General features: G+C 50.6%; 1 protein-coding gene across 1 annotated transcript; it reads right to left on the bottom strand.

The window, feature by feature from the left end:
• Nucleotides 1–198: 198 nt before the first annotated feature.
• On the bottom strand, nucleotides 199–10,780 carry SOX10 (SRY-box 10). The gene is made up of 4 exons (XM_017823436.1): nucleotides 10,605–10,780; nucleotides 8,960–9,416; nucleotides 3,033–3,298; nucleotides 199–2,639 (listed from the first exon to the last, which is right to left on the bottom strand). Exons 2-4 carry the CDS (start codon nucleotides 9,367–9,369, stop codon nucleotides 1,924–1,926), a joined length of 1,392 nt encoding a protein of 463 aa, XP_017678925.1. The 5' UTR covers nucleotides 9,370–9,416; nucleotides 10,605–10,780; the 3' UTR covers nucleotides 199–1,923.
• Nucleotides 10,781–24,313: the final 13,533 nt, after the last annotated feature.

The raw sequence follows: 24,313 nt of genomic DNA, 5'->3' as shown, positions 1-24,313 counted from the left end.
CCATGAAAGAGTCTGGTCAGCCAGAGTTCGGCTTGTGTCCTTTTCCTGAAAGGTAGAGGAAAGCTGTGCACAGGATCCTTATGGTGGTGATGTGACCCATCATACATTTACTGGGGGAAAAAACAGAGACTTGAAGAGAAGACGTCAAAAAAACCCAGACATGTGAAAATGAAACTTTTAAGTTTATTATTCCATATGTTTAATGCAGAGTTATTGGTGCTAGGACAGCATAGAGACTGAGGAAAGGGAGGTGAGGGAGGAAGGTGCTACTTGCATAAATAAGGGGACAGGGCTGGAAGAAGTTACATGCGTACAAGGAGCAAACATTCTACGTGATCTTTTCAGACACCACAAGGATAAGTCATCTGTAGCTAAGGGAGGCAGGAGAGGCATCTGACAGTCATATCAGCAGAGGGATACAGCAGTGCCCATCGCAGTCCACGTTTGGTTAAAGTCTCTTTCTAGACTGGAATATGCACTGGACGGTCCCACAAATGTCTCTGTGATCAATTGGCAGGAGTCATCTTTTCCTGCAGCAAGTTTTGTGCCAGTTCACTCCCTGGCATGACAAACCACCCCAGTCCTGAAGGTGACAAAGGAGAAGCAAGCAGACTGTCCGCAGGTGTTGGACTGAAAAAGGAGATTAGTCTGACTGGGAGAGCTGGTTGCTTTGAGTTTGAAACCCAAAGGGGAAAATAGATTCCTTTGCACCTAAATAGGCTTCTTTACACCCATCCAAGATTGGGTCTGTATCTACCTTGCTTAAAGCCACAGGAGTATCTTTCCATCCTCAGTGTAGATGGGAGAGAGGTGTTGACTGACTGGGAGACATGATGAACAAATGAGTGGGGACACAGATCCCATCAGCCTGGGTTTGGAGTGGGGGTTCAAAGAGTACTGGAATCACCTCAGAGTGTTGACAAGTGCATAGTAGCTTTCTTGGTGCCTCTTCATTTCAGGAAGGCACAGTCAAACATGGAAGAGCAAGGACCAAGTTTGCTTAGGGGTTGTTTGGGATTCTGAAGAGATTAGAAAAGACTGAGAGGCCAGAAATGCCTGACATAAATGAATGATACAGAGTAATTTTAAGAAAAGAGGATTCACCCACAACACCGTAGTGATTCACTGGTCCTTCCCCACCTCTCCTCCACCTCCATTCATGAACACACATGTGCATACAGGCTGTAATATGAGTTACACTAAGACTGACAATGCTGTTCCCAAGTCCCATGCACTGTTCATGCTTAAAATCCCCATGCTGGAAAAAGTGTAAGATTAAACAGAGACAGGATGGAGAGAGGAGGTGGGGAGAAAAGCTGGGGTGCAGCTGTGGAAATCAGCAGGGAAGCAGGTGTAGGTTGGTCTTCCAAGTGGTTCAAGATTCATGCACGTGTGAATCTTAGGCAGGACTGCTGCACGATGCTGATTGCAAGGAAGCCGTCCATGCCATCCTCCCTACTGCTCCTCTTACACATCCACCAAGGCTGAGCAACCACCCTTCACTTGCGGTAGGTGACAAAGTGCTTGCCATTGTAGCCTGTTGGAAACACTTGCTAACTCCCTGGAGCAATCTGGGGAGGGGAAGGAAAGGACAGTCTCTCTCATTGTACAGTCCATGGTGCACACAAAACCCACCACAGACCAGTCACTCCATGTCTAGAATCCTCCTCATCTAGAAGGCCAATAAGGTGTGGCAAGCCAGTCGTGTGGCCTGCATGAAAGTGGTAAAGGGCGAAAGGACGATAAACCTTCCTCAAGGCGGGTGTGCCAATGATAGCTGGGGTCAAGAAAGGCACTTCGGTATACTCAGTGCATTCTGGTGACTGGATGGGCACTGAGTGACCTTGGAGTTCAGAGGCTCTTCTGCCTGTGCTGATTCTTCGGAGCCTTTCCATTCCTGCTTCGGTCACCGTTTCCCATTCCCTATGGTCTGGAGAGAGTCGTGTACACGGGCTGTTCCCAATGTGTGGGGCTATGGGACTGTGGCACAGACGGTGCAGGGTCAGAGATGGCAGTGTAAAGGGGACGTTGAGAAGGTCCCATATAGGAGAAGGCAGAGTAAAGGCCAGAGGCTTGAGTGGAATGGCTGTAGTAGGGTCCTGAGGGCTGGTGGTCCGGGTAGTCAAACTGTGGCCTGGAGATGGAGGGAAAGGCCGAACCGTAGTGGGGCAGACTCAGGGATGTGTAAGCTATCTGGGAGGTGGAGGGCTGGTCAGTGTAATGACCTCCAGGGGTGGACCCCTCTGTTTTCACCTGGGCCTTGGAATCCACCACTGATGAGGTGGCAGTGGACAAGGAGACTCCATGCTGCTTGGAGATCCAGGCAGAGTGTCCACTGGCTGCAGCCAGGGCGCTCCCAAGGCCGTAGCCAGCAGCCGCCGCTGCCGCATAGCCCCCGACATGGCCTGGGTGGCCGGCGTGTCCGTTGGGCGGCAGGTATTGGTCGAATTCATTGACATCAAAGGTCTCCATGTTGGACATCACTTCATGGCTGATTTCCCCAATGTCCACATTGCCAAAGTCAATGTGTGGCTTTCCCCCTTCCCCAAGGGAACGCCCTTCCCGTTTGGAGTCGGCTTTGCCTGCCTGCAGCTCGGTCTTAGGAGTGGTAGGCGGTGTGGGGGGCCCGTGGCTCTGACCTGCAATGTGAAGAACATTTTGAGGAGGAAAGAGAGAGAAGAGGTGAGTTACCGCTTTATGCCTGGCTCTATACATAACTCTGTTCTTCCCAGTATGCCAATAGCTGTCTGGTTGGAGACTTCAGTGGAGGGAGAAAGAAATAGCCTAAACCAAACCTTTTTATGTCATCTTGTGGAAAAAAGAGAGGGTGCAACGAGACCAGAAGAATGCAAGTGCCTACAAAATTCAGGCACGTCCCAGAACTGCTGACACCAGCAGAGCTTGTTGGGTCAAACTCTGTGCAAGGTGTGAGCCCCCTTGCCAAGACTTTCACCATGATGACTTGTCTTTTTTGAGCCTATGAGTTGACTGTAGCTAAGAGATCAATAGATTCACAGAGACCTGGGACTCACCTGAGGAGTGTTCTGGATGACCGTCAGACATGGGCGACCCTTCACCGGGATGCCTGTGATCCAGGTGGGCGTTCTTGTAGTGGGCCTGGATGGCAGCAGCCCCGCCAGCGTCCCCCTCTACCTGGCCTTCACCCTCACCCTGTGTGGCCTTGCCGTTTTTCCGCCGACGGGGCTGGTACTTGTAATCAGGATGGTCCTTCTTGTGCTGCATCCTCAGCCGCTCTGCCTCTTCGATAAAGGGCCGCTTGTCGCTTTCGTTCAACAGCCTGCAGAGACCAAGGTGGTAAAGAGAAGAGGGGAAGGAGTGGGGCAGATACGTCAGAAAAAAAACACCTATACGCAGCATTATGGGGCACAGCGTGTAAATCCAAATGCCAGGGTGTTGCCCCATTGAGAGTACTTCCCAGAACAACAGGAAAAGCTTGGAGTGTTTCGGTGGAGACAGTAATGTTTTCCTCCTACTCATTATTATTCATTAGGCCCTGACACTGGTTGGTGCCAGTGTTGGGTCCACCTTCCCCACCTGTGTGATGCTTCTCACCTCAGTAAGTTCAACACCCTCTCTTATATTGCCAAAGGGCAAAGCGCAGCCTTTCATAGCTGTGTAAAATAAGGTTGGACGAGCTGCTTTCAAAAACCTTGTGGAAATTAAGGGCAGTTGGGATCATCCTTTGGACAAAGGTAGAGTGGCACACCATCACTACCTGTAGTGTTGCCTTCCCCATGACTCTTGCTTTTCCCCAGACTCTGTTCCAGGTTAACCTCCCACTCTTCCGTAGGCTCTACTCCAAGTTTGAGACTCTACTGAGCAAAAATGGCAGCAATTGGCGTTGGTTCCACAGTATCCATGTTGTTGTCTGGAGCTTGCTAGGCCTTTAATCATGTTGCAATATCCTAGAAGGGACTCAAAGAAATTTTGGAAGGGGCAGAAACAGTGCTACAGCTATTGCTGTAGCTCCTGCTCACCTCAGACATGGATAATGCAAAAGGCTGAAGCACAAAGGGCCAGCCTTTCTTGAACTTGGCCAAGCAGTTGTAAAAAATTTAGCTTCTATGTTCCTTGTAGAAATAGATGGGCTTTGGTCTCTGGATGAAAGGCACTGCAGAAATGTAAGCTCCTTCTCTGTATTCCTGCCAGATCATGAGCTGCTCTAGTTTAACATAGGCTCTCCAAGGAAATGGTGAAGTGCACAGGAAGGACGGCTCAGAGCATTTGAAGATGAGATCAAACTCATAGCTCAAGGCTTCACCAGCGTTTCAGCCAGAAGCACTTCAATTTCATTTTATGGTTTTCCTCCTCAAATATTCTTGTGACTTAAGGTCATTCTACATCCAGCCAAAACCCAGTGCTCTCAGAAGTGACCAGTCTTCCCATGACTGGGAATTCTCCACAGCTGTTAAGGAATAGCAGGGCTCACAAACAGCAAAAAAAGTTTCATTTGTTATGTCCCCAGCAAAATAACTACATGGGATGGGACTTTGGCAGCACCTTGGCACCCCTGTAGCCCTTTGCACTAAAATGTGACCAATTCTGTTAAGCTGTAGGCTCTGAGGAAGATACAGAGGCCTGAACTGGCCCAAAAAACTGAAGAGGAGGCATTGCTCGTGGAAAACACGGGTAAATCTGGTGGGGGATCAAAGAGGGGACTAGCAAGTAATGGGTTGGTTCCTAAGCACCCTCTTTCCTCCTGCTCCTTGTGCATCCCCTCATCTGGCAGCCAGAAGGTGTGTGGCACGGGCTGGAGCCCATCATGGTGCTGACCTGGGTTCACTCCAGGCGGCCTAAGCAGGTCGCGGCCACACACCACATTCCTCCACTGCCTTAATCCCGGAGATTAAAGCAATTGAGCCACCATGAATCCAACACCAGCTTTCCTGTCTCCCTCCTGCCACCGTATACCACACTCACACGTCCTGGAGGGCTCTAATCCCTCAGCCTGTGCTGCTCCAGACGGCCCTCCAAGGGCCAGCCCTTGTAGTTATCGTGGACTGGGAGTGACCTTGCCTTGGCAAAACTTTGATCTTTGCAGAACTTGGGATATGGAGAATAGAGGCAAAACCTGCAAAGCTCAACCTCTGAAATCCAGCTTGTGTATGGTGTGAACCAGAGCTGCTGGAGGCTATGCAGGACTCAGATCCCTGCCCTGTGAGCTATGTTCAAGTGCCTCATCTCCTCTCCCCTTGACAGCAGCCCACGGGCAGTGCCACCAGCAGGACAGAGGTAAGTCCACTCCCTGCATCTTTGCCTTCTGGTCTCTAAGGCTGCCTGCTCCCTCCTCCCTCCTGTCGGGATCAGAACTCAAATCGGCTTTAGCAAAGTGAAACTGGTGCGAGCAGGCAAAGGCCAGGAGATTTGGGGGGATTTGGATTTCACTTGCTTCCTGCCTTCCCCCTCCTGCCCTCATGGTCCCCAGGCCATAATGCAAAGGAATCTCGCACGGGCAGAGAAGTTATGGATCACAGAGCAGAGCCCTTCATGGGGCTTATCCGAGCCTGACACTAAATGCTCACCCCCGAGCTGAGGGGAGAGGGGCAAGCATCCAGCGCCGCACTCTGGGAAGAGAAAGAAGGGCTAAAATCTTTCTGCCCACCTCTTGCAGCCTCCCCTTCTGCTGCCTGGCATTGCACTGCTCTGCGTGCCAGGCACCTTGGCTCAGCCAGAGGCCCGACCCTGTGCTGGGACTCAGCTGGCAATGAGTCAGTGCGGTGATGGGGTTGGGCACTGGGGCTGATGCAAGGCAAGGGCTGCCTGGGAGCAGAAAGCAGCCAGGCAGGCTCTCTCCTACGGGTCCACGTCCCTAGATTTTGTGCACATGAACCAACCCCCTGGGTGCTGCTACCCTCATGCAAAGATACCCTCACTGGGGACCCTTGCTCCTCCCTATTAAGCCTTCCTCCCTTTCTTCCCTTGTCTCTCTTGTTTTCCGCCCTAGAGGTGGTGCTGGCTGGCATTTTGGCTAATAGTCATGCTGATATTTTCAGCAGCCAGCCTCCATTTAAGATCTGCTCCCTGTCCCACACTGGGGAAGGAAAGCATCCTAGGAGACATTTCCTGACCATGAAGCACAGAAATATTCCCTTCAGTTTTAGTACCTCCCATTTGGTGTCTGCACCCATGAAACACCCTAAGCGGGTACAGACTTGGGAAGGTGAATGCCCCCTAGCACCACATTTGGGGTGAGGTGCGTAGTGTGGCCATCAGGGCATATCCTTTCCAACGAGGACGGGAACCTATAGGGGACATGGTGGTGGCACTGAGCTGGAGCATAATCTGGGCTTAAAAAAAAAGACCAGGCCGTTGCATCCCATTTTGCAGAGGGGCACATGGGATGGCACTGGGGTTACTGCTCCATCTGCTAGCTGCCTCTAAAGATTTCCCAGCCCCTCTCAGTGATGATTGCTGGGGACATGCTCAGTTTAACAGTGGTCTGCAGGCAGTCTCTGTGCTCAGCTGCATTTGCCTCTCTGCCTTACATGCCCTTTATCTGTATAAGGTCAGAGCAGCCCGGATGGAAATAGTAGTAACCCACATTTTCCAGAGCTACAAGCCATGGCTGTAGGGTTTGGGAGGCCACCCTGTAGGGGTGAGCCAGGGCCCTTTGCAGGGCCCTGTCAAAAGTTTTGACCCTTGTCAAAAGTTTGAGACCAAGCCAGAAAAATCATGGCTGCTTGCAGTTGTACTGATGTGTAGGAGCTATACATGTGGGACAGTGTAGATAATGGCAGTGGGAACAGTGTAAATAATGGCAGTGGGAACCTCAGTGGAAGAAGACCCAACCATGCCATGGCTGGAAGGCAAGTCTCCGGGCTACTACCCTTATAGCCTTTGGGCTACCTTCCCTGGAGTTTTGTGGCTGGTATTTTCCCCCAGCCTCACAGAAAGACACACACATTAGGTCCTACCGAGGCCAGACACTGCCTGTACCCACAACCCAGCTTACTCTGCTCTGGTACAGCTTAGAGAACCTCAGCCTGCACTCGGGACACTCAGAGGGGAGACATTCAGCAAAGCACCCAGGTGGCAAACTCAGCAGCACACAAGAGCACCAGGCCTGACCCCACAAACTTCTGGCTGTACAGTGCCCTAAGAAACACTGGGACCTTGACCATTGTCCAGCAGCAGTGTCCTACTGTTCTGAGTCCCATGCGGCCAGCAGCGGGAGCCATGCCCCTGGAGCAGGGAGGCAGTTGGGTGCACGGACATTTGGTGGCTATGTCTCCCTGCACTCTGAATGCAATATATGCGGAGTAGTGCTGCTCTGCTATATTTTCAAGGAAAATGCAGTGTCTGGAAGGAGACTATTTCTCTAAAATCTGGCAACATTTTGCAGTAGAGGAATGATACCTTGAAATCAACATTTTTGGAACAAAAAAGCTGGATTCTACACACACACACACACACACACACTCTCACTCATTCCAGCACAGCTTCACAGTCCAGAGGCTGGCAGCAGAGCCCCAGGTGGGAGCGAGTGCCATGATAAAGGGAAGGGAAGGCAGAGGGGGTCAAAGCAGGAAATTGCATCAGATTAGACACCTGCAATCAACAGCCTGCTTTTGACTTCCTAAAGAAATCTCTTTTCTGGGGTTACACTAAGCAGTGAGGAGTCACGGTAAATGGGCTAACATAGCAGAGGCACAATCTAATGCCCAAGGGGTTGGTCCCTTGCAAGCAAGGAGTTTTGAAGCCAAAATTAAAAGACCTCACCATCAGCTGCTATACGGAGTATGTTTTGTTTCTGCTTGGAAGAATGTCTCCTGGCCCACCCAAGACTGAGGGCTTCCTCTATGAAATGCCCTCAGGGCGGGAGGGAGAATGAGCCTTGGTTTGTGTTGGTTGGTGCAAGGCAGTGGACTGTGCTGGGCACTTGTGTCAGTAAGTGTTCGTAACCGTTTGGTGGGGTTATAGGCAGAGACTGTCAGATGGGATGGAAGTGGCACGGCCAGCCGCACACGTTTGGCTTGGGCATGACAGCTCTCTGCACACTCACGGGCCAGCTGCAATCAGGGCAGCCCATCAGTCTTCTGGAGGAAGGAGCAGAGGGTACACCAAGGACCCAGGATCCGCACTAAGACAAAATGAAAATGGCCACACAAACGGATGGGGCCAGAAGGACAAGCATGTGTGTGCTGGCAAGAAGGGAGGGCATTTCTCTGGGTGCAAAGGGAGATTCAGCTCATTTGCAAAGAGAGATGTGGCTCATTTGAGTCAGCATATTCCAAGGGAGCCTGCTAAGTCTGGGACTGTTGTAGGTCTCGTCCTTTCTGCTAAGCCTCATACTTCACTTTCTAGCCAGGTCTCTCCTTGCCCATCTTGCTGAACCTGCATGACCTGCAAAAACTGGGACCATCCTGGGAAGGATGGATGTGGGGCTCTGACTGCCTGTCTCTCTTCCCCTGACCTTCATCCTCAGCTGTAACTTGGTTTCCCTCTTGCTTTGTGGCACTGCTCAGAAACGAAACCCTGCTGGCGCTGGGACCTGAGTTCAAACAGGCTTGAGGCAGACACCAGTGACTTAGGGCTTAAGTCTTAAGCTCAGCCCATTTCCTGCTATGCACAACTTGGCCCAGCAGGGAGGGTAAGCCAAGAAAATGAGATCTCCAGGCAGTCAGGCAGGGAGGATGAGAATTGTCCTGGCTGGGAACAACAAGGAAACTTAGTGGGAAACACATGAAAAGGTCTGCCACCTAGGATTGAGGAGAGCTCTGCTGAGGAATCCTTCACTACATTCAACCACTACTCTTGCTCCAGTCAAAATCTATGCTCCCCATAGAGAAGGAAAGTTCCCCAAAGAGAAGGAAAGTCCCCTCAAGTGAAATGCATTCCATGCCGCTAAGTCTCCATCCTTCCGCATGACCGCACAGTCCTCCACAGGACACCTCTGGACCTCAGCCCTCACACATCCCACTCCGCCGCTCGCGCTTACCTCCAAAGCTTCCCCAAGGTCTTACTGAGCTCGGCGTTGTGGAGGTGCGGGTACTGGTCAGCCAACTTCCTCCGGGCAGCCTGTGCCCAGACCATGAAGGCATTCATGGGCCGCTTGACGTGGGGTTTGCTCTTGTTACTTCCATTGACCCGGACAGGCATGGGCACCAGGGTCCAGTCATAGCCACTCAGCACCTGGCTGACTGCCTCACGGATGCACACCGGGAACTTGTCATCATCTGCCTCTGTGTCTTGCTGTTCCTTCTTGACCTTCCCCATCTCCCCGTTCCCAGAACCAGTGAGATGTGGGGAGTTTTCCGATGCCATGGAGGGTCCTGGCGAGAGACAGTGGTGGTCTTCAGAGCCCACTGGGCTCATCTCCACCTCTGAAAGGTCTTGGTCATCAGCCATTGTTGCTCTCGAGCCTTCTCTCTTCCTTCTCGCTGTCCTTCTTCTCACTGGGGAGGGGAGGAAGGAAGAAAAAAAAAAACAAAGGAAAGAAAGGAAAGAGCGGGGAAAAGAGAAAAGAAGAAGCAACCACCAAAGCTGAAAGGTGCTCCAAAGTCTCTGAAGAACTGACCACGAGTCAGGGGCTGCTCACTAAAAGCGCAAGCAAAGCAATTGCCATGCACACCACAAAACCCGTGATCGATGGGGGTGGGAATGGGTCGGGGCCCCTGATTAATTGGCATATTGCTCCCTATCTCTGCAATTGTGTGGAACTGACATGTGCAGAAGGGCCTACAGCAAAAGGGATAAGGAAGGTTGGGGACCTGAAAGGAGAGAGACACGGACCATCCTGCCTGGGCACAGCACCCCACAGGGGAGTGGGATATGGGGGACAGCCACAAAACTTGTGTGGGGAAGTGCTCCTTTCTTTCAAAGATGTACAATGAAATTCCCAGGGGGAGGCATGAGAGGGGAAGTGCCAGCACGGTATTGATAAGTCAGAAGGGACCTATATTCCAGCTGCCAGGGAATCTGAGCGAGTGGTACCACCGTGAAGGGAATCAGCCCAGGCCCTGGGTCCAGACTCAGAGACCCTGATCCCAACTATAGGAAAGTGCTTCTGTGGGAACACCTCATCCCTCACCCTCCTCTTGCAGCTGATAAACCAAAGGCTTAAAATACATCTACACTTCATCCACACACACACTCCTGTCTATGTGTATATACGCATATACATACTCACATCATGCATATATCTATAAATATACAGATACAAACAAAACCAAATTTAACTTTGAGACAAGCCAAAGCTTTGGGTTGCCTGCCCCACACACTCCGCCTCTCTCCTTCTGTCTGTAGTCACCTCTAAAAGTCCCTGCTGCCATGCAGCAATTTCCCCCTGGAGAAAGAAACACTCTAAAAATAAAGGCCTTGCTATCCTCCCCATTAAGGATCTAAAAAAAAAAAAATAGAGAAGAAAGAAATAAAAAAGAAAAAATAAAGAAGCTCTAGAAAAGCATGCCCCTGACTTAACTGAAGAAAAAAGCCAGTCTAGAGCAAGGGTGGCTATCCCTCTAGTTTCAGAGGGCAACACAGACTTTCGATGGGGGAAATGAAAAAAGTAAGAGAAAGTAGGGGGGGAAAAGCGCGAACAAACGTGTGTGCGTGTGCAAGCGAGCTCAGGTAGGAAAACTTACATTGCTGGCCGATGTGCCGGGCAAATCCTGCGAGGGCTGTGATTTGTATCCCAATAGTCCCCCTGTTCTCCCTCCCAGCCCCAGCGGCGTCGGGGCGTGCAGCACAGGGAGGCTCTCAAGCGAGTGCCATTCCTGGAGGGAGGCTTGGTTTTTACTAATACCCCGGCTGGATGTCTCTAGCTGGCTTTGCTGCTTAGCACCGGGGGAGGGAAGGGCGGAAGGTGGAGCCAAGCACTCCTCAGAGCCAGAATACAGTCGGTCAGGGGCAGCGGGGAGGGGATGCAAGCAGCCCCCCACCCCACCTCAGTCACCAGCACGTTCCCTGCTTTCCGTGGTGCCAGCCTCTTCACTTGAACTGCTGGCATTGGGCTGCTCTCAGTGGCATGACCACCTCAGAGATGGTGCTGGAAGATTCACCCCTGAGAAGCTGGGGTGGTGGGATGCTGGAAGGGATCTAGGTGGTTTGGGGAGGTGGGTGTGCATCCCCAGGACAGGAGTCCCACGCTTTTTCCCTGATAGCATGGTCACTCCTGAGGGATCTAGTGCTCCCCATGTGCTAAATGAGTCCCCAGTCCTTGTCACAGAGTCTCATGAGGACCCTGCTGTGCTGCAACAAGTTGGCCCAGGACCCTTTGGTGCTAAAAGAGCATCATTCAGACCTGCATCTGTAGGGTGGGGAAGGGGATGCAGGAGATCAGGTGTGTCCTGAGGGTGGAGGACATCAAGTCCAGGGAAAATACCATGCTGCTGGACAGTGGATACCAATTTGAACCTTCTTAAGACTTTTGCAATCTAGGAACGGGCTCATCACAACACGTTCATCTCTGTGGCATCTTCCCAAGACAAGCAGGCTCTGCCTCCTCCAACATGCTGAGCTGCTTCTGAAGGCAAATGTGGGGTCTTTCACAAAGAAAGGAAGGTCTCCTGATGAGAAGGACTCTCTCACACTCACTCACCCTCATTCTTGCTGCTAGTGCACTGGGACATGAAGAGGATCTTAGCACTCAATGTACTAGAATGTTGTCCATCACATCTTCCATTTTCTAGCTTGCTTTCCTTCCCAGGTGCTTCTGGTAGTTGATTTCTTCACTTTTCTTTGTTACCAGGGCTAGTATAGACCAACACCAACCCTTCAACCATGAGAAGTCACCCATGAAAATTCTGTTGATCTTTGCAGGCCCTCCTGAGTTATCAATGAGATGAACCTAGCTCTGGCCTCAGCTCCTTGCTGGAGACCCAACCTGAAGACACTTCAGTGCTAAGTCATAAACTATAACAAGATTAAAGGATGTGATCCAGGGAACCAGCTTGAAGGGATTTCAAGAACATTTTCAACTCCTACAGCAGATACTCACTCTAGAAACTTTGTGATGACAAGAAAACTTAGTGGAGAGCCTAGCAAAATATCGAGACCCCGCTTCCTCGGCCAAATCAGCAGCTGGTCAACCTCAAGTCTTGCAGTATGGGATGAGTTCTCTCACCAAGAGAGACCCCAGTTGTAGTTGTCACAAGAAGAGGTCTCGCAGCACAGACAGGAGCAATTTGGCAGATCATCCTCTCTCTGGTGGACAGATAACCAGCAAAAACTGGTGGGGCAAGGTCAGTTCATACACAGTTGTCCATGGCCCACTGGATGCAGAGTCAGTGATACTGCAGAGCTCATGGCATCTTCCTCCATCCAATCTGCAGGGGCCCTGCATAGGAGGTGTGGGAGAAGTGGAGTGGGAGTTGGTCTCCTGCCCCTCAGGAAGGTAGCCACTGCTGAGAAACGCTGCCCTGCTTGTTCCCCTGTCTGCAGCCAATCTCCAACCCGGGCTGGGGAGGAACAATGACACAGAAAATGGCCAGAAAACCATGTTTATTTGCCCTCCCTTCAGATTTATTTGCCACTCCCAACTGGATAAGAAAGGAATCAGACCCAGAAGGGATTTCAGTAACCCCCAGGGCTCTGGACGAGTGTTTGTCCCACTGCTCACCATCCCTGACAAGGACTGCTGCCACCTGCCAGACAGGACCCAAGTCCCATTCATGCCTTTTCGGAAGAGCTGTGGGTGACTCAGCTGCAGAGGGTCAAAGGAGCATGTACCAGCCCCATTGTCTCTGCAATCTGATGTCCCAGTGTCTGCTCATATTTAAATGACAGGGAAGGGATTTTTTCCTTCATTTTGCCTTACTCCAGTTCTTACGGTTTGTCTCCTTTGGTCCAGCCTCCACTTTCTGAACTCTCTTTCTTTGCAGCCCTTTCCCCCCTTTTTCCAGATCCCTCTCACAGCACTGAGTGTTTGTATATCCTTTTTCAATTCTCTTCTGTTCATATATCGCCTCTTCTCTTGTTTTACAAAGAGGCAGATGCAGGAGAGAGAGCTGTGGAAAATATAACTCTACTGCAGCAGGGAGAGGTATGATCTTTCTCTTCAATTGAGGTGAGAAGACAGGCAGAGGGGAAGGAGAAGAGACCATTCCTGTTTCAGGAATCACTAGGGTGGCATGTCTCTTTCTCCTCCTCCTGGGAGTCACTCCTGGGGGTCCTTTTAGAGGACCCTCTAAATGCTACTGCTGGCCACAGAAGCTGACATTGCAGAAGTGGTCTTTCTAAATGCAAGTTTTCCCAATAACTGATCTCAGGGGGAATGCTCAGATAGCAGATTTCCATCCCTTCTTTTCAGCCTGTATTTCTATGGATGAGGAGTTACAGGTCCGTAAGAAGGGACAGTCCTTTGTGAAAGAAGGGATTCACAAGCCAGACACCTTGGTAAGCCACAAATTTCCCATGACACATCAGTGAATTGCTTTCCTTGGGCCTCAGTCCCCAATATGGAAAGCTGGAAGGATGCCACTTCTCCACCATAAAGCTATGCGAGGAAGAAAATGGTTAAAAGCAAGTGGGAAATGGAGATGTTCCATCAGGTGCCTCTGTGTCCACATCACTCCCAAGGGTAGTAGGAAAGACACCCTGCTCCAGGCTGACTGCTTGGAGAGCAAGGTGCATCATTGCAGCAGCACCTCCTCAGTAGGGTTTAAATGAGGGGACCACATTGGTGGGACACCTCCACCACCCAGGTGGGACCACTGAGGTTTCCGGGGAGGGATTTTGCCAGATGACACCTATTCCTCTGCTTCTGTAGCAAGAGAGGAGTAAGAGGGGAGAGCCTGTCCACAGTAGAGGAGCAGCAGGATCCCCAGCATGAGAGCCAGGGCCAGCTTTTGTCCCCTGCCCAACTCAGGGGCACAGCACTGGTATTGTCCCAGGACTGCCTGGGAAAATGGGAGGGGTTCTCCATGAAATCTTTCCATACAGTAAAACAACGTCAGAGCTGGGGAGCGAGGAGGGGACGACAGAGACATTCGAAAAAATACACATACACACACCCCCCAGCCAAACAATACCCACAGTGTGCTGAGGGAAAGGGAGACCCATGAATTGGGAGTTTGATAAGGATTTGTTCGCGCGCGCCCGCTCTCTCAACGGCCCCTTCAGTTTTCCCAACAACCCCCCTCCTTCCCTTGCTGGCTTTCTTGTTTGGGCCCTAAACAGTGCACCGTCTTTGTTCGGGATACAGGTGAATGACAATCATGTGATTAACACACACTCACACACACACACGCACGCACATAAAAAGCTTTTTAAGAGCGTCCAGCTTGCTCCAGACCCGAAGACGGGAGAGGAAGCTCGGGCTAAGAGGAGCTGAGGCAGCAGCAGTGGCCAGGATGAGAACGGCCACTTGGATGGATGAGCAGGCGCCACCTCCTCTTTGCAAAATCCCCTTCCCGTGGAGGTGGGCACGTGAGGGAATGAGGGGCAGGTGGGGTGTGGGGGGGGCAAGATTTGGCATTTGGGGGTGGGAGGGCATCTTGCCCCTGCTGTCTTCTTGACTGCACCAGGCTGGTGTGGATTTGCACTGCCTGTATCCCCCTCTGATGCTGTGGGAAGGATGGGGAATGACCTTACCAACTGCCAGTGAGGGGAGCCAGGTTTCCCACACCAAAGCCAAGCCCTTGACCTACCCTGCCTCCCTAGTGGGATTTGCATCTTTGCGGATATGAAGCTTGCTGGTCCTACCTGACATGGCTGGAGGGGAGGGCTTGGTGAGGAAGAGGAGCGGGGAGCCCGCTGCTGTAAAGGGGGAATGTCTTCCTACCCATAAGGCAGAAAGAGAAAGGGAGAGGACCAGGCAACCTGGGTGGTCATGGGAGGATTGCAGACAGCAGAGACAGTTGCCCCATGTTGGAAGTGCCACTGTCCCAGTCAGAAATTGTATATCCGACATCCTCAGTGAGGACTGCATGTCCCTTTTTTTGTGGAGATGCCACTGGGCCCTATCACACCTCATCACCATGGCCATGAAATAGCTGGGAAGCTGGTTACTAGTCCTGGGGGCAAGTGAAGTCTAGTGAGGGGATGGCCAGGTGACCATCTGAACCATCCACAGGGAAAGTCAGGAAATAATTGGAAAAATTAAAAGATTTCAAACCATTACTCTTTTAATTTGATGATTGCCTAAGTGTGATGCTCTGAGAAAGAGCAGGGAGGAGCAAAGGGAAAGGTCAGTATAATGCCTGGAAAATCTGTGAGTCTGCAGATGGTCTCACTCATGAGACATCACGGGACATGACTGATGACAGCCTGAGAGAGATCAGGACCAGGTCGTACCCTTTGCTGGAGCACCGAAGCCCAGCCCTGTCTCCACCATTTCCTCATGCCTTTCTCTCCAAATTTCTTTCCCATCTTGATGTCATGACCGTTCTCCCAGGTTCCCAGTGTGTGGATTATTTTCAAGGCCTTTCCATTAAATGGAGAAGCAGAGGGTCCCAGAAACCAGTGTTTGTGTCACCCTCCTGGATTCTCCATGATCTCCAAAGAGCCCTTCATTTTGCCTTGTGTCATAGGCATCCTCCCAACAGGGAGCTGGGCACAGAAACCACTGCTGGGTTCTGGTCTTTATCACCCTGCACCATTTTTGGCGGAAGCTTCCACTATTGGTCCTAGACCTTCCCAGATACCTCTGAGCTTCCAATTGTGGGCCTTGGTAAACTGGTTGCTCACAAGGCAGCCTAAGGAGAAAGAAAGTGGTGTGGGTCACTCAGGAAGCACAACCATACCTGCAGACATACTTGGGTTTCGGTAGCACCGCACAGCGTCTGTGTGGTTACAGGACAGTTACAGCTGCAGGGGCTGTGCAGTGGGTTTTGTCATGGGGTATCAGGGGAAGCACAAGGCAGGCAATGTCTGGAGTAATTTATTGCTGGATGAGTTGTTTGACAACGCAGTGTCCTGCACAGGGCAGCAAAAGAAACGTCGCAGTGGCTGACCTCTTTAAGGATTATCATTCCCCATGAGCAACAAGGCCTGGATGATGCTGATTAGTGCATGGCCCTGCACTCCCATCACCCCAGGACTGGATGGGAGCCCTCGGGAAACTTCTTGGAGACTGGGTCTGGGACATGGTTGCAGAGTCCCATCTGGCTTCAGAGCAGGAGAAAACCTGTTCCCTCTCCAAGACACGATGAGGGCTCCCACAGGTGCAGGATACCATACCACTGCTGCCACTAGTGTGTGGCCTTGATGTGGCCAAACAGACTTTGCTGAGCAGCACTTTTTGCTCTAAACCAGTAGAGTAAGGCACCAGCTGTGCCAGAGAGGAGGTGTAAGGAAAACCTCATGGGAGTAAAGAGGAGAATCATCCCTGAGCATTGCAAATATCCCAGGGAGCTCCCAGCCCGTCACCTTGGCCAATCCAATGTTTCACGTGCATGACAAGGACTTGTGAGGGCTAAACAGGACAATTTTCCTGCATTACTGGGGTCTGGGAAGATCAAAGAGGAACGGGGCAAGCATGTCTGTCTGCTACCTGCTTTGTTAGGTGGCACTGAGCCTGCCTGGCTGTTAACCCCCTCGTCTCCTGCCAGAGAGGACAGGTGTACTTCCAAAAGGCTGATCTCAAAAAGCATGCACTGAAGGGGTAGAGTTGAGGGAGAAAGAAAGATTTTGCCTTTTCTTGGACAGAGTCTGGCATATCTAGTGTTATGTAATGGAGGGAGCTGGATGCTTTCAGTCTGCACAGCAGAGGAGAGATGCCAAGAGCAGAAAGGAAAGGAATTGTACAAGACTGGGCAGAACAACCAGAAAAGCAGAAAAGGGGACCCTCTCAACAGGACCTGTGGTGGTAGCAATGCTGAGTGATCCCAGTGAGCTCATTCAGTAGTGGTCAAGGTGGCTCCAGAGTGATCTTCACCTATTGCTGGTCTTCTTAATGCAGGGAGGCTCCTGGGGAGCCGGGGGAAGGGTTAAGTCGTGAAGGCTTCAGCCTGCTGCCTTGGCCCCTGTAATTCCTCCAGAGAGTAGGACTGGGAGAACAAGGAGCCCTTTCTGTTCACAGGAATTAATAGCAAAGAGTCATCTGGGGTGTCATTCAAGCCCTGATCAGCTCCCGGAGGAATGTGAGGGAGAGTGAACGAGAGAGCACGGCCTGAGGCCGAGGCACCAGAGCCAGGGCAAGAGCAGTTTGGCTGGTAACCAGAGTTACCAGCCAGTATTTGGGCAGCGGGACTATCTTCCCCTTCATCCCGATCTCCATGTGCCCTCTACCCTGTGCAGGATCTCACCCTGACACTCATACTCAAAGGGATCCCAACAGCTCCTAAGCTTGTCTCTGATTACCCATCACTTCATCCCCAGGAGGGATGAGATGTCCAAGCCCGTCAACACCACAACCTCCCCTCTGCTGAGCCTGGGGGGATGTGCCAGGCAACCAGGCGCCAGCACAACCCCACTGCCCTCACACTGCACTTGAACTGCAGGAGGCACCCCCTTTCCAGGGCTCACTCATCACCCCCAGCCTATAATGGCTGTCAGATTTGTCCTCCCAATCAAGTTTGCCCATGGAGAGGGTCTCCAGGGAGCCCTCAATCACAGGATAGCAGGCTGTAGCTTAGGGAACTACAAAGTTCAGTGCTGAAGCCTTTGCTGTTGCATTGTCTCACCCAAACTGCCTTGGTCACTGAAATTTCAGGAGAAAAAGATTAGTCTAAGGACTTGTCATGTGACTGTTTCATGGCATTTCTTCATGGCTACAGAGGAAGGCTTGAAAGTGCTGCACAGTGACACTGCACCATTGCCTGTAATGACAACCAGCTTTGGTGAGAAAAGAAGAGACTTTGGCCACATCTCTACTGTCCAGAGAAGGAGACTTTGGAGTGATCCATCCGACACCATGACCCCCAGCCTCTTCTCTACCTGGCCACATCATGGGCAGCTATGTGACAACGTGACAGCACAGACTCGAGGCTCTGACAATGCAATGTGGTCAGCTCTACCATGTGGACTAGAGGGCCTTCAGGGCAGCCCTTCGAGTCAGCTCCAGGTGTGAGCACAGACTGCAACTTGAGCTTACAAGCCTGGCAGCAAGTGTAGGTCGGGCAGACAGTGACCTGCATGAAATGCAAAGAGAGCCATGCTGGAGTGCATGAGTAGATTTTGCTGGTCGAAACGTATCCCACCAAAGCCTCCCCTTCTCTCCCCACATACCAGGTTAGCGTATAACCAGTCTTAAGCACTAGCCCGGCATCTCAGCATCCTCCAAAAGATCCATAGTGCCACTGGGATAGACTCCTGGGATAGACTCCTGCCCCACTCCCTGTAGCACCGCCACCACCACTACCACAATGAGTGTGCCTTGTCATAGAGGGGTTAATAAATGATTCAAGAAAGAAGCCCTTTAATGCATGATGACCTTTGGCCTTTCATAAATCACAGTGTTGGGCTGCAAATACACGGGGGGCACAAGGCGTTGGGGGGGAGAGGATGGGAGGGGGTCCATGCAGCTGCGCCACGGAGTTGACATTGTTCCCACCATCACTAAAGTGCAACAAATCCCTCTATTGTGTTCCTGGTTTATCTGGTTCCTCTTGTTTATTAGCAGAGGTTGTTTGGCGCTGGCTCCAGCCCTGGGCGGGTGGAAAGAGTGTTGGCACGCACCAGAGAAGGGGAGGGAGGGAGTGGGGGGGATCGGGACTGGAGGACGAGAGCAGTTCATCAATGGCTGTATTGTCCCATCTTTTTTGTTGCTCCTTTAATGATATGTTCGAAAAAAAGGGGATTAAAAAAAAAAAAAGAGGCGGGGGTGGGGGGGAGGCAAGAGAGGGAGAGAAAGACAAACGGCACAGAAGGACGTGGTAAGAATGGCTGGTCTGGGCCCACAGCGGATGCTGTTGCAGCTGGGGAGGATGGGTCAGGACAGAGCCGCGACGGGGCTGCTCTGTGCCTTTATGCTTCTTATTCAGGTCGAGAGTCATGATCCCCAGTGGCTCAGGCTGGGCCCACTCGTGCCAACTCTATTCATGGCCAGCTGGGACCACGTGTGCATGGCAGAGAGGATGGGGCAGTGGGAGTGAGGAGTTGGGGCCAGTGGGGAAGGGGAAGGAAGGCTAATCCTCACGTCCCTCAAGACTGAACCTGCCTTCCTGCAGTTGGTAATTGGGAGGCACAGTGTTCTCAAAGCATTGTCCGTGTCCTTCATCCTGCTTGGTTATTGTCCCCCAACCTACCCACCCGTTATAGCAAGTAACAGGGCCACTTCCCAAATTAGCAGAGATTTTCTTGTGCCCAGACCTTGCTTACACTTGCATTTTTTCCCCTTCAGCAGCCCATGGACACATGCCCATAAAGACCTGCACTGATTTTCATGGGGATCAGTGGGGCAGTGCTTCCAGGGATTGCTGGAAGGTGATTACGCTTTGCTTGCCACTTTGACTAAAGCTAGGTGACAGCATGGGTAAAATCGCCACAGCCACAGGGGCTTTGCTCGTCATTGCCATGTCTGTTGCTACCCATGAAGCTGAACATACACAAACATCCCTAAGAGGTGCATATCCCACCATAAACAGCCTTATTGAGATCAAAGTGAAATTTATTGATAAAAGAGTGAAATTCTGTCTGGGATGCTCAAGGGCATTTTCTAGTTCATTTCAGGCCACTGCTGGCTGGTTTTTTGCCCCATCACACCGTCTGTTTCTGCTCCAGTGACTCCACCACCTCAGAGGTGTTGCATAGGGGTATGTTGACCTGGATACGCAGGAGCTCTGTGGTGATTTTTTATTTTTTATTTCAAATGGCATGACTCAGAGATCGAAACATTCTGCTGAACTTGAAATAGCAGGTTTTATTTTGTGGTTATTAGGCTCTTGTGTCTGACCTCTCATCTTTCAATCTGGGTCAAGTTTTAAATGCAAAATGCTGGCTTGAAATGAAATGTCAGAAATTCACTTTGAAAATGTCCATTCACAGCATTTTGGCATTTAGAAAAGAATAATTCAGGAAAATTGCCTTGAAATGAAATGTTTTGATATTTTAAAAATTTATCTCCCACACTCACTTTCCAGTCAAAAGTGCTTGTTGAATTATGTCTGGATTTGCAACTGGTTTCATTTCTCTGAAGTCCCATTTCTTGGTAAATTATTTACTAATAATTGCTTCCCTAGTACCAGTCATTCCCACATTCAGATGATGGCACATCCTTGCCATTCTTGGAAGGTCTCAGGGTCTCCACAAAGTGCTGGAATGTGGTTGGGTTCTTGATTTCCCTGAGTCCCACCTTGGCACAGGTGATCTCAGAACTCACGGCAGGCCTGCCATCAGTCCGTGCCACCTACCCCCTGCAGGTCAGGTGTAAAGCCCAGCACTGGCACAGCTGTACCTCTGTGGCCTTAAAAATGAGAGGCTTAAGTGCATTTAATGTGGTCGCAGATGTTTGTGCAGCTGCAGCTCAGGGTGTTTCTAAAGCGACATGCGAGGAGTGGCAGGGATGTGAAGGGCTGAGAGGAGGGAACAGGACAGACTCTCCCTCATCACATGGATATATAGCAGTGCCTGCCGAGGGACCCCTTTTCACCCGAGTGGAAAATGAAGTGTGTCAAAGCTAAGTAATATTGCTGACTTAATTAAAGCTAACATTTTTCATACTCTCTTCTCCCACATAAACATAAAATGAGAGAGTGAATTGGCCACAAAGAGATATGCAAGGTAGTGATGACAGATTGTACAGCTGCCAGCAGCTTCCCAACGCCTCATTTAAAAAGTGGTTCAGCTCCCTACCTCCTCTTCTGCCCATCACACCTCTTCAACAGAAGCCTGATGATCTTCTTCGCTATAAGAAATTATCAAACCTGATTCTGGCTTCCCCCAGTCAGATCCTGCTCCATATCCAGCAGGTACTTCCATACCCAGTGTCAGTTAAAGCATCTTCCTTTGAAAAGAAAGAATGAATAGGCAAGATTCAAAGAATGAATAGGCAGTTGTCCAAGCAACAGGACAAGAGGCAATGGGCAGAAACTGATGCACAGGAAGTTCCACCTGAATGTGGGGAAGAACTTCTTTACTGTGCAGGTCACTGCGTGCTGGTACAGGTGGCCAAGACAGTTTGTGGAGTCTCCCTCATTAGAGAAGTTCAAGAACCATCTGGATGCAATCCTATGAAACATGCTCTAGTATGACCCTGCTTGAGCAGCAAGGTTGGACCAGATGACCTCCTGTGGTCCCTTCCAACCTGACCCATTCCATGATTCTGTAAATAATTCCCAGCATCAGTCAGTATCACTACTTGCTCAGATAAAACATTCAGGTCCACTTGTCCTTCTCTTCCTCTAGTCCAGTGAGAGGGGACTTCATAGGACTTCTACATTAAAAACTCAGAGAGTTACAGGGTTTTCCTTGAAAAAATTTAGTCTCATGATGAGTATAACAGCAAACTGGAAACAGAGTATGGTTTGCCTGTGCCAACTTGAACTGGTGGCAACATCAATCCTTCACCTGTGCTGGACAGTCACAGAAATGTATTAAAGCCAAATCCCCTCTGAGACTCTCATGGCTCTCTTTTTTCCCATGGGCAGTCTAAGCTTTGCCCAACCTAAGGCCATCTCTCAATTTCATCAGCCCTCATAGCAGGTGGCACTTGTGGCTTTGAAGGAGAAGTTAGTGTCGGCCCAGAGTAGGTCATGACATGTGACAGAAAGGACAGAGCACTGGGACCTGGATCTATAGCAGGCAAGTGCACCTCTGAGTGTCCTCAAAGGCAAAGTCTAGCCTGAGCTGCTCTCCCTGCAGGCAGCATCAGGATCACACTGCAGATGCCCTTAAAAGCATTCAGTGGGCAGTGATGAGGATGAGTCAGGTTGTCTCAAGGCTGTGCCTGCAAAGCACTGCAGTTTGCAGCAGGGAGCACCTCTCCTTCCACATGAGCAGGTAATAGAAAAGAAAATAAATACTCATCATGTACACAAAGAGGATGTCTCATCCCAGACCATGTGAGAGAAACTCCTTGGACACTGAGGTCTCAGCTATGCTCATGGTGGACCTGACTGCTTACAGGGGTATCCCTTGGGGTAGGGACAGGACTGTGGCACTCACTATGAACTTCGCAGTCTCAGCAGTTGTCAAGAATTTTGCCACTAGGTTTTGCTTCCCAAACCCCAGGGAAGTTCAAGGAACCACTTGCCAAAGAGTCTGGGAGTTTTTAAATGGGTATCAGCATTAAGCTGGAAATTCTTAACAAGCCCAGATCAATTTCCTAATCAAGAGGTACATTTGGGATGTTTTAAATCTAAATGTCACCTCTTGGGAACAGCACGGGCCCTGTACCTCTGAGACAGTTCAACATTGTACACTTTGCTCAGGAGCAGGGAAGGAGTCATAGCCTGCCGGGATGTGTGACACGGTGACTAGAGGAGCATGGCACTGCTCGCTGAGCATCCCGGCCCAGATGGCACAGCTGAACCTGGCGGGCAGCAGGACTCCCCGGCACCACCGGCTGCACCAGTGCCTGCTCCCACGCTGTCCACAGCACAGCTGCCTCATGTCCCCTCCTCTCCCTAGCCCCCAGAGGACAACACTGTATCCGTGGTCCCCTGGCTACCAACGTGGCCTCTCTGTTAGGGGTCCCCTAGCTCACTGGTCAGCTCTGTTTGAATCAAGGCATGAGAATTTCTCCCTCGTTCGCACAATCATCTTGCCTTGCCCCCCCCCAGCCATCAATATCCTCCTTCCCTGCCTCCCTCCTCCTTCCCGCCGCCTCCCCCTTCTCTCGCTGGAACTTCCCTGCAGCTGCAGAGCTGGCCAGACAATCGGGTGTTTTAGAGAAATACATTTTTGGGCTAATTTGCCATGCATAAGTGTTTCTCTTACCCTTTAAAGGCAGGGAACAAAGAGCACATTCTCTGGGAGCTCTGCCCTGTTGTGAGCAGCCCTGCAGCTGTACAGCACTGTGCTACCCTCCGCTCTCCTGCTCCATTCTGCTAACTGTGCAAAGAGATGAGGCTCTGCTTCTCCCCGGGACCACAACATCTCCTATTCGTCACTACACATTTCTTTCTGCTTTGTATTTTTTTTTAAAGCAGAGCCAGAACAAGTGTGGAGGGAAGGGATTTGGCAGCACTGTCACCTAGACTGAGTTGCCAGATCCTCCAGGTAGAGTCTTTTGTGTTGAGACATTGTTTATTTAGAAACAGTCTTAATTTTCCTTTGTTTGGGGCTTAATCTTGTGTCCGAGTGAAGTATTTATTACATTCCCTTGATAAGTAACACTGGGGCAATGTGTTACACACACCATATTAGAATGCATGAAATTTTGTCCTATCAAGAAAACCTAGTCAAAATGTAAGTCCTGTGAGAGGTTTACAGGTTCTATTTTCGCACTTCAAACACTGATAGCCATTCCTGTCCATCTCTGGAACTGTTCAAGGTCAGGTTATGTGGGGCTTTGAGCAACCTTGTCTACTGGAGTGGCATCCCCGCCCATGGCGGGGAGGTTGGGAATAGAGGATTTTTAGGGTCCCTTCCAAACCAAACTGTTCTATGATTCTGTGATTCCTGGATGGGAAGATTTTCCTTTTTAAGGCTAAGATGCTGAGTGATGAAAGATTTGGCCTGGTGCATTAGATTGGGAAGAAGACTCAGATGTTCTGGCATGAATCACTCACAGGTTGTGGGAGAAGGAGATAGCCTGGAGCAGCTGGACACTGAGGAATTAAAGACTTTTGTCACTTTTTGAGAATCCCATTTCAGCACTTGCTGAATAATCTTTTTCCTATCCATAGAAAGCTATCCAGCAAACTGCTCCCCAAGTGGAGTGACAGGTTCTGGTATAAGCAAAACAAGGCTTTTAAACCAGCCACAGTAAATTCACTCACCATTTTAGCAGCACTGTATCCAGGCAAATTCCTTCCATCAGCCCACTCCCATCTGCTGTAAATATTAACTCAGTCCAAACCAGGCCCATTTTCAGATCCAAATTCAACACAGTCTAAGGCAAACCCAGTCAAATCTAGACTACACAGAACATGCCCATCACTTTGCTCCCTATGGTTTTGTGGGAGAGGAGAACATGTGGAACATGTGGAACTTGGTGGAACATGTAGCACAGGAAAAGGTACATGTTCTGTACCTCTTAGACTGTGGACTAAGATCCTGAGCTTCTAAGTCAGGAAAAGCCAGCTTGGAGGAAATGATAGCTAGAGAATTGTATGGTATAAGAAGGTGTAATCAACAGCACCACCCAAGTGCTAGGACAGTGGGACAGGTTGAGCCTCACCTAGCACAGTCCAGTAAGTCCCTCCATTTCTTCCTGACTCCATGAGCTCTTTGCACTCAACAAGTTCGGTAGCCATATGCACCCAGGACCTTGGAGGCTGTGAATGGAGACAAGGCTCAAAGATGTGCA

This window comes from Lepidothrix coronata, unplaced genomic scaffold, assembly GCF_001604755.1.
Source record: "Lepidothrix coronata isolate B3197 unplaced genomic scaffold, Lepidothrix_coronata-1.0 Scaffold102, whole genome shotgun sequence".
Lineage (NCBI taxonomy): Eukaryota > Metazoa > Chordata > Aves > Passeriformes > Pipridae > Lepidothrix > Lepidothrix coronata.
Note: the sequence above shows the minus strand (reverse complement) of the source record. Positions and strands in the feature narration are given on the sequence as shown.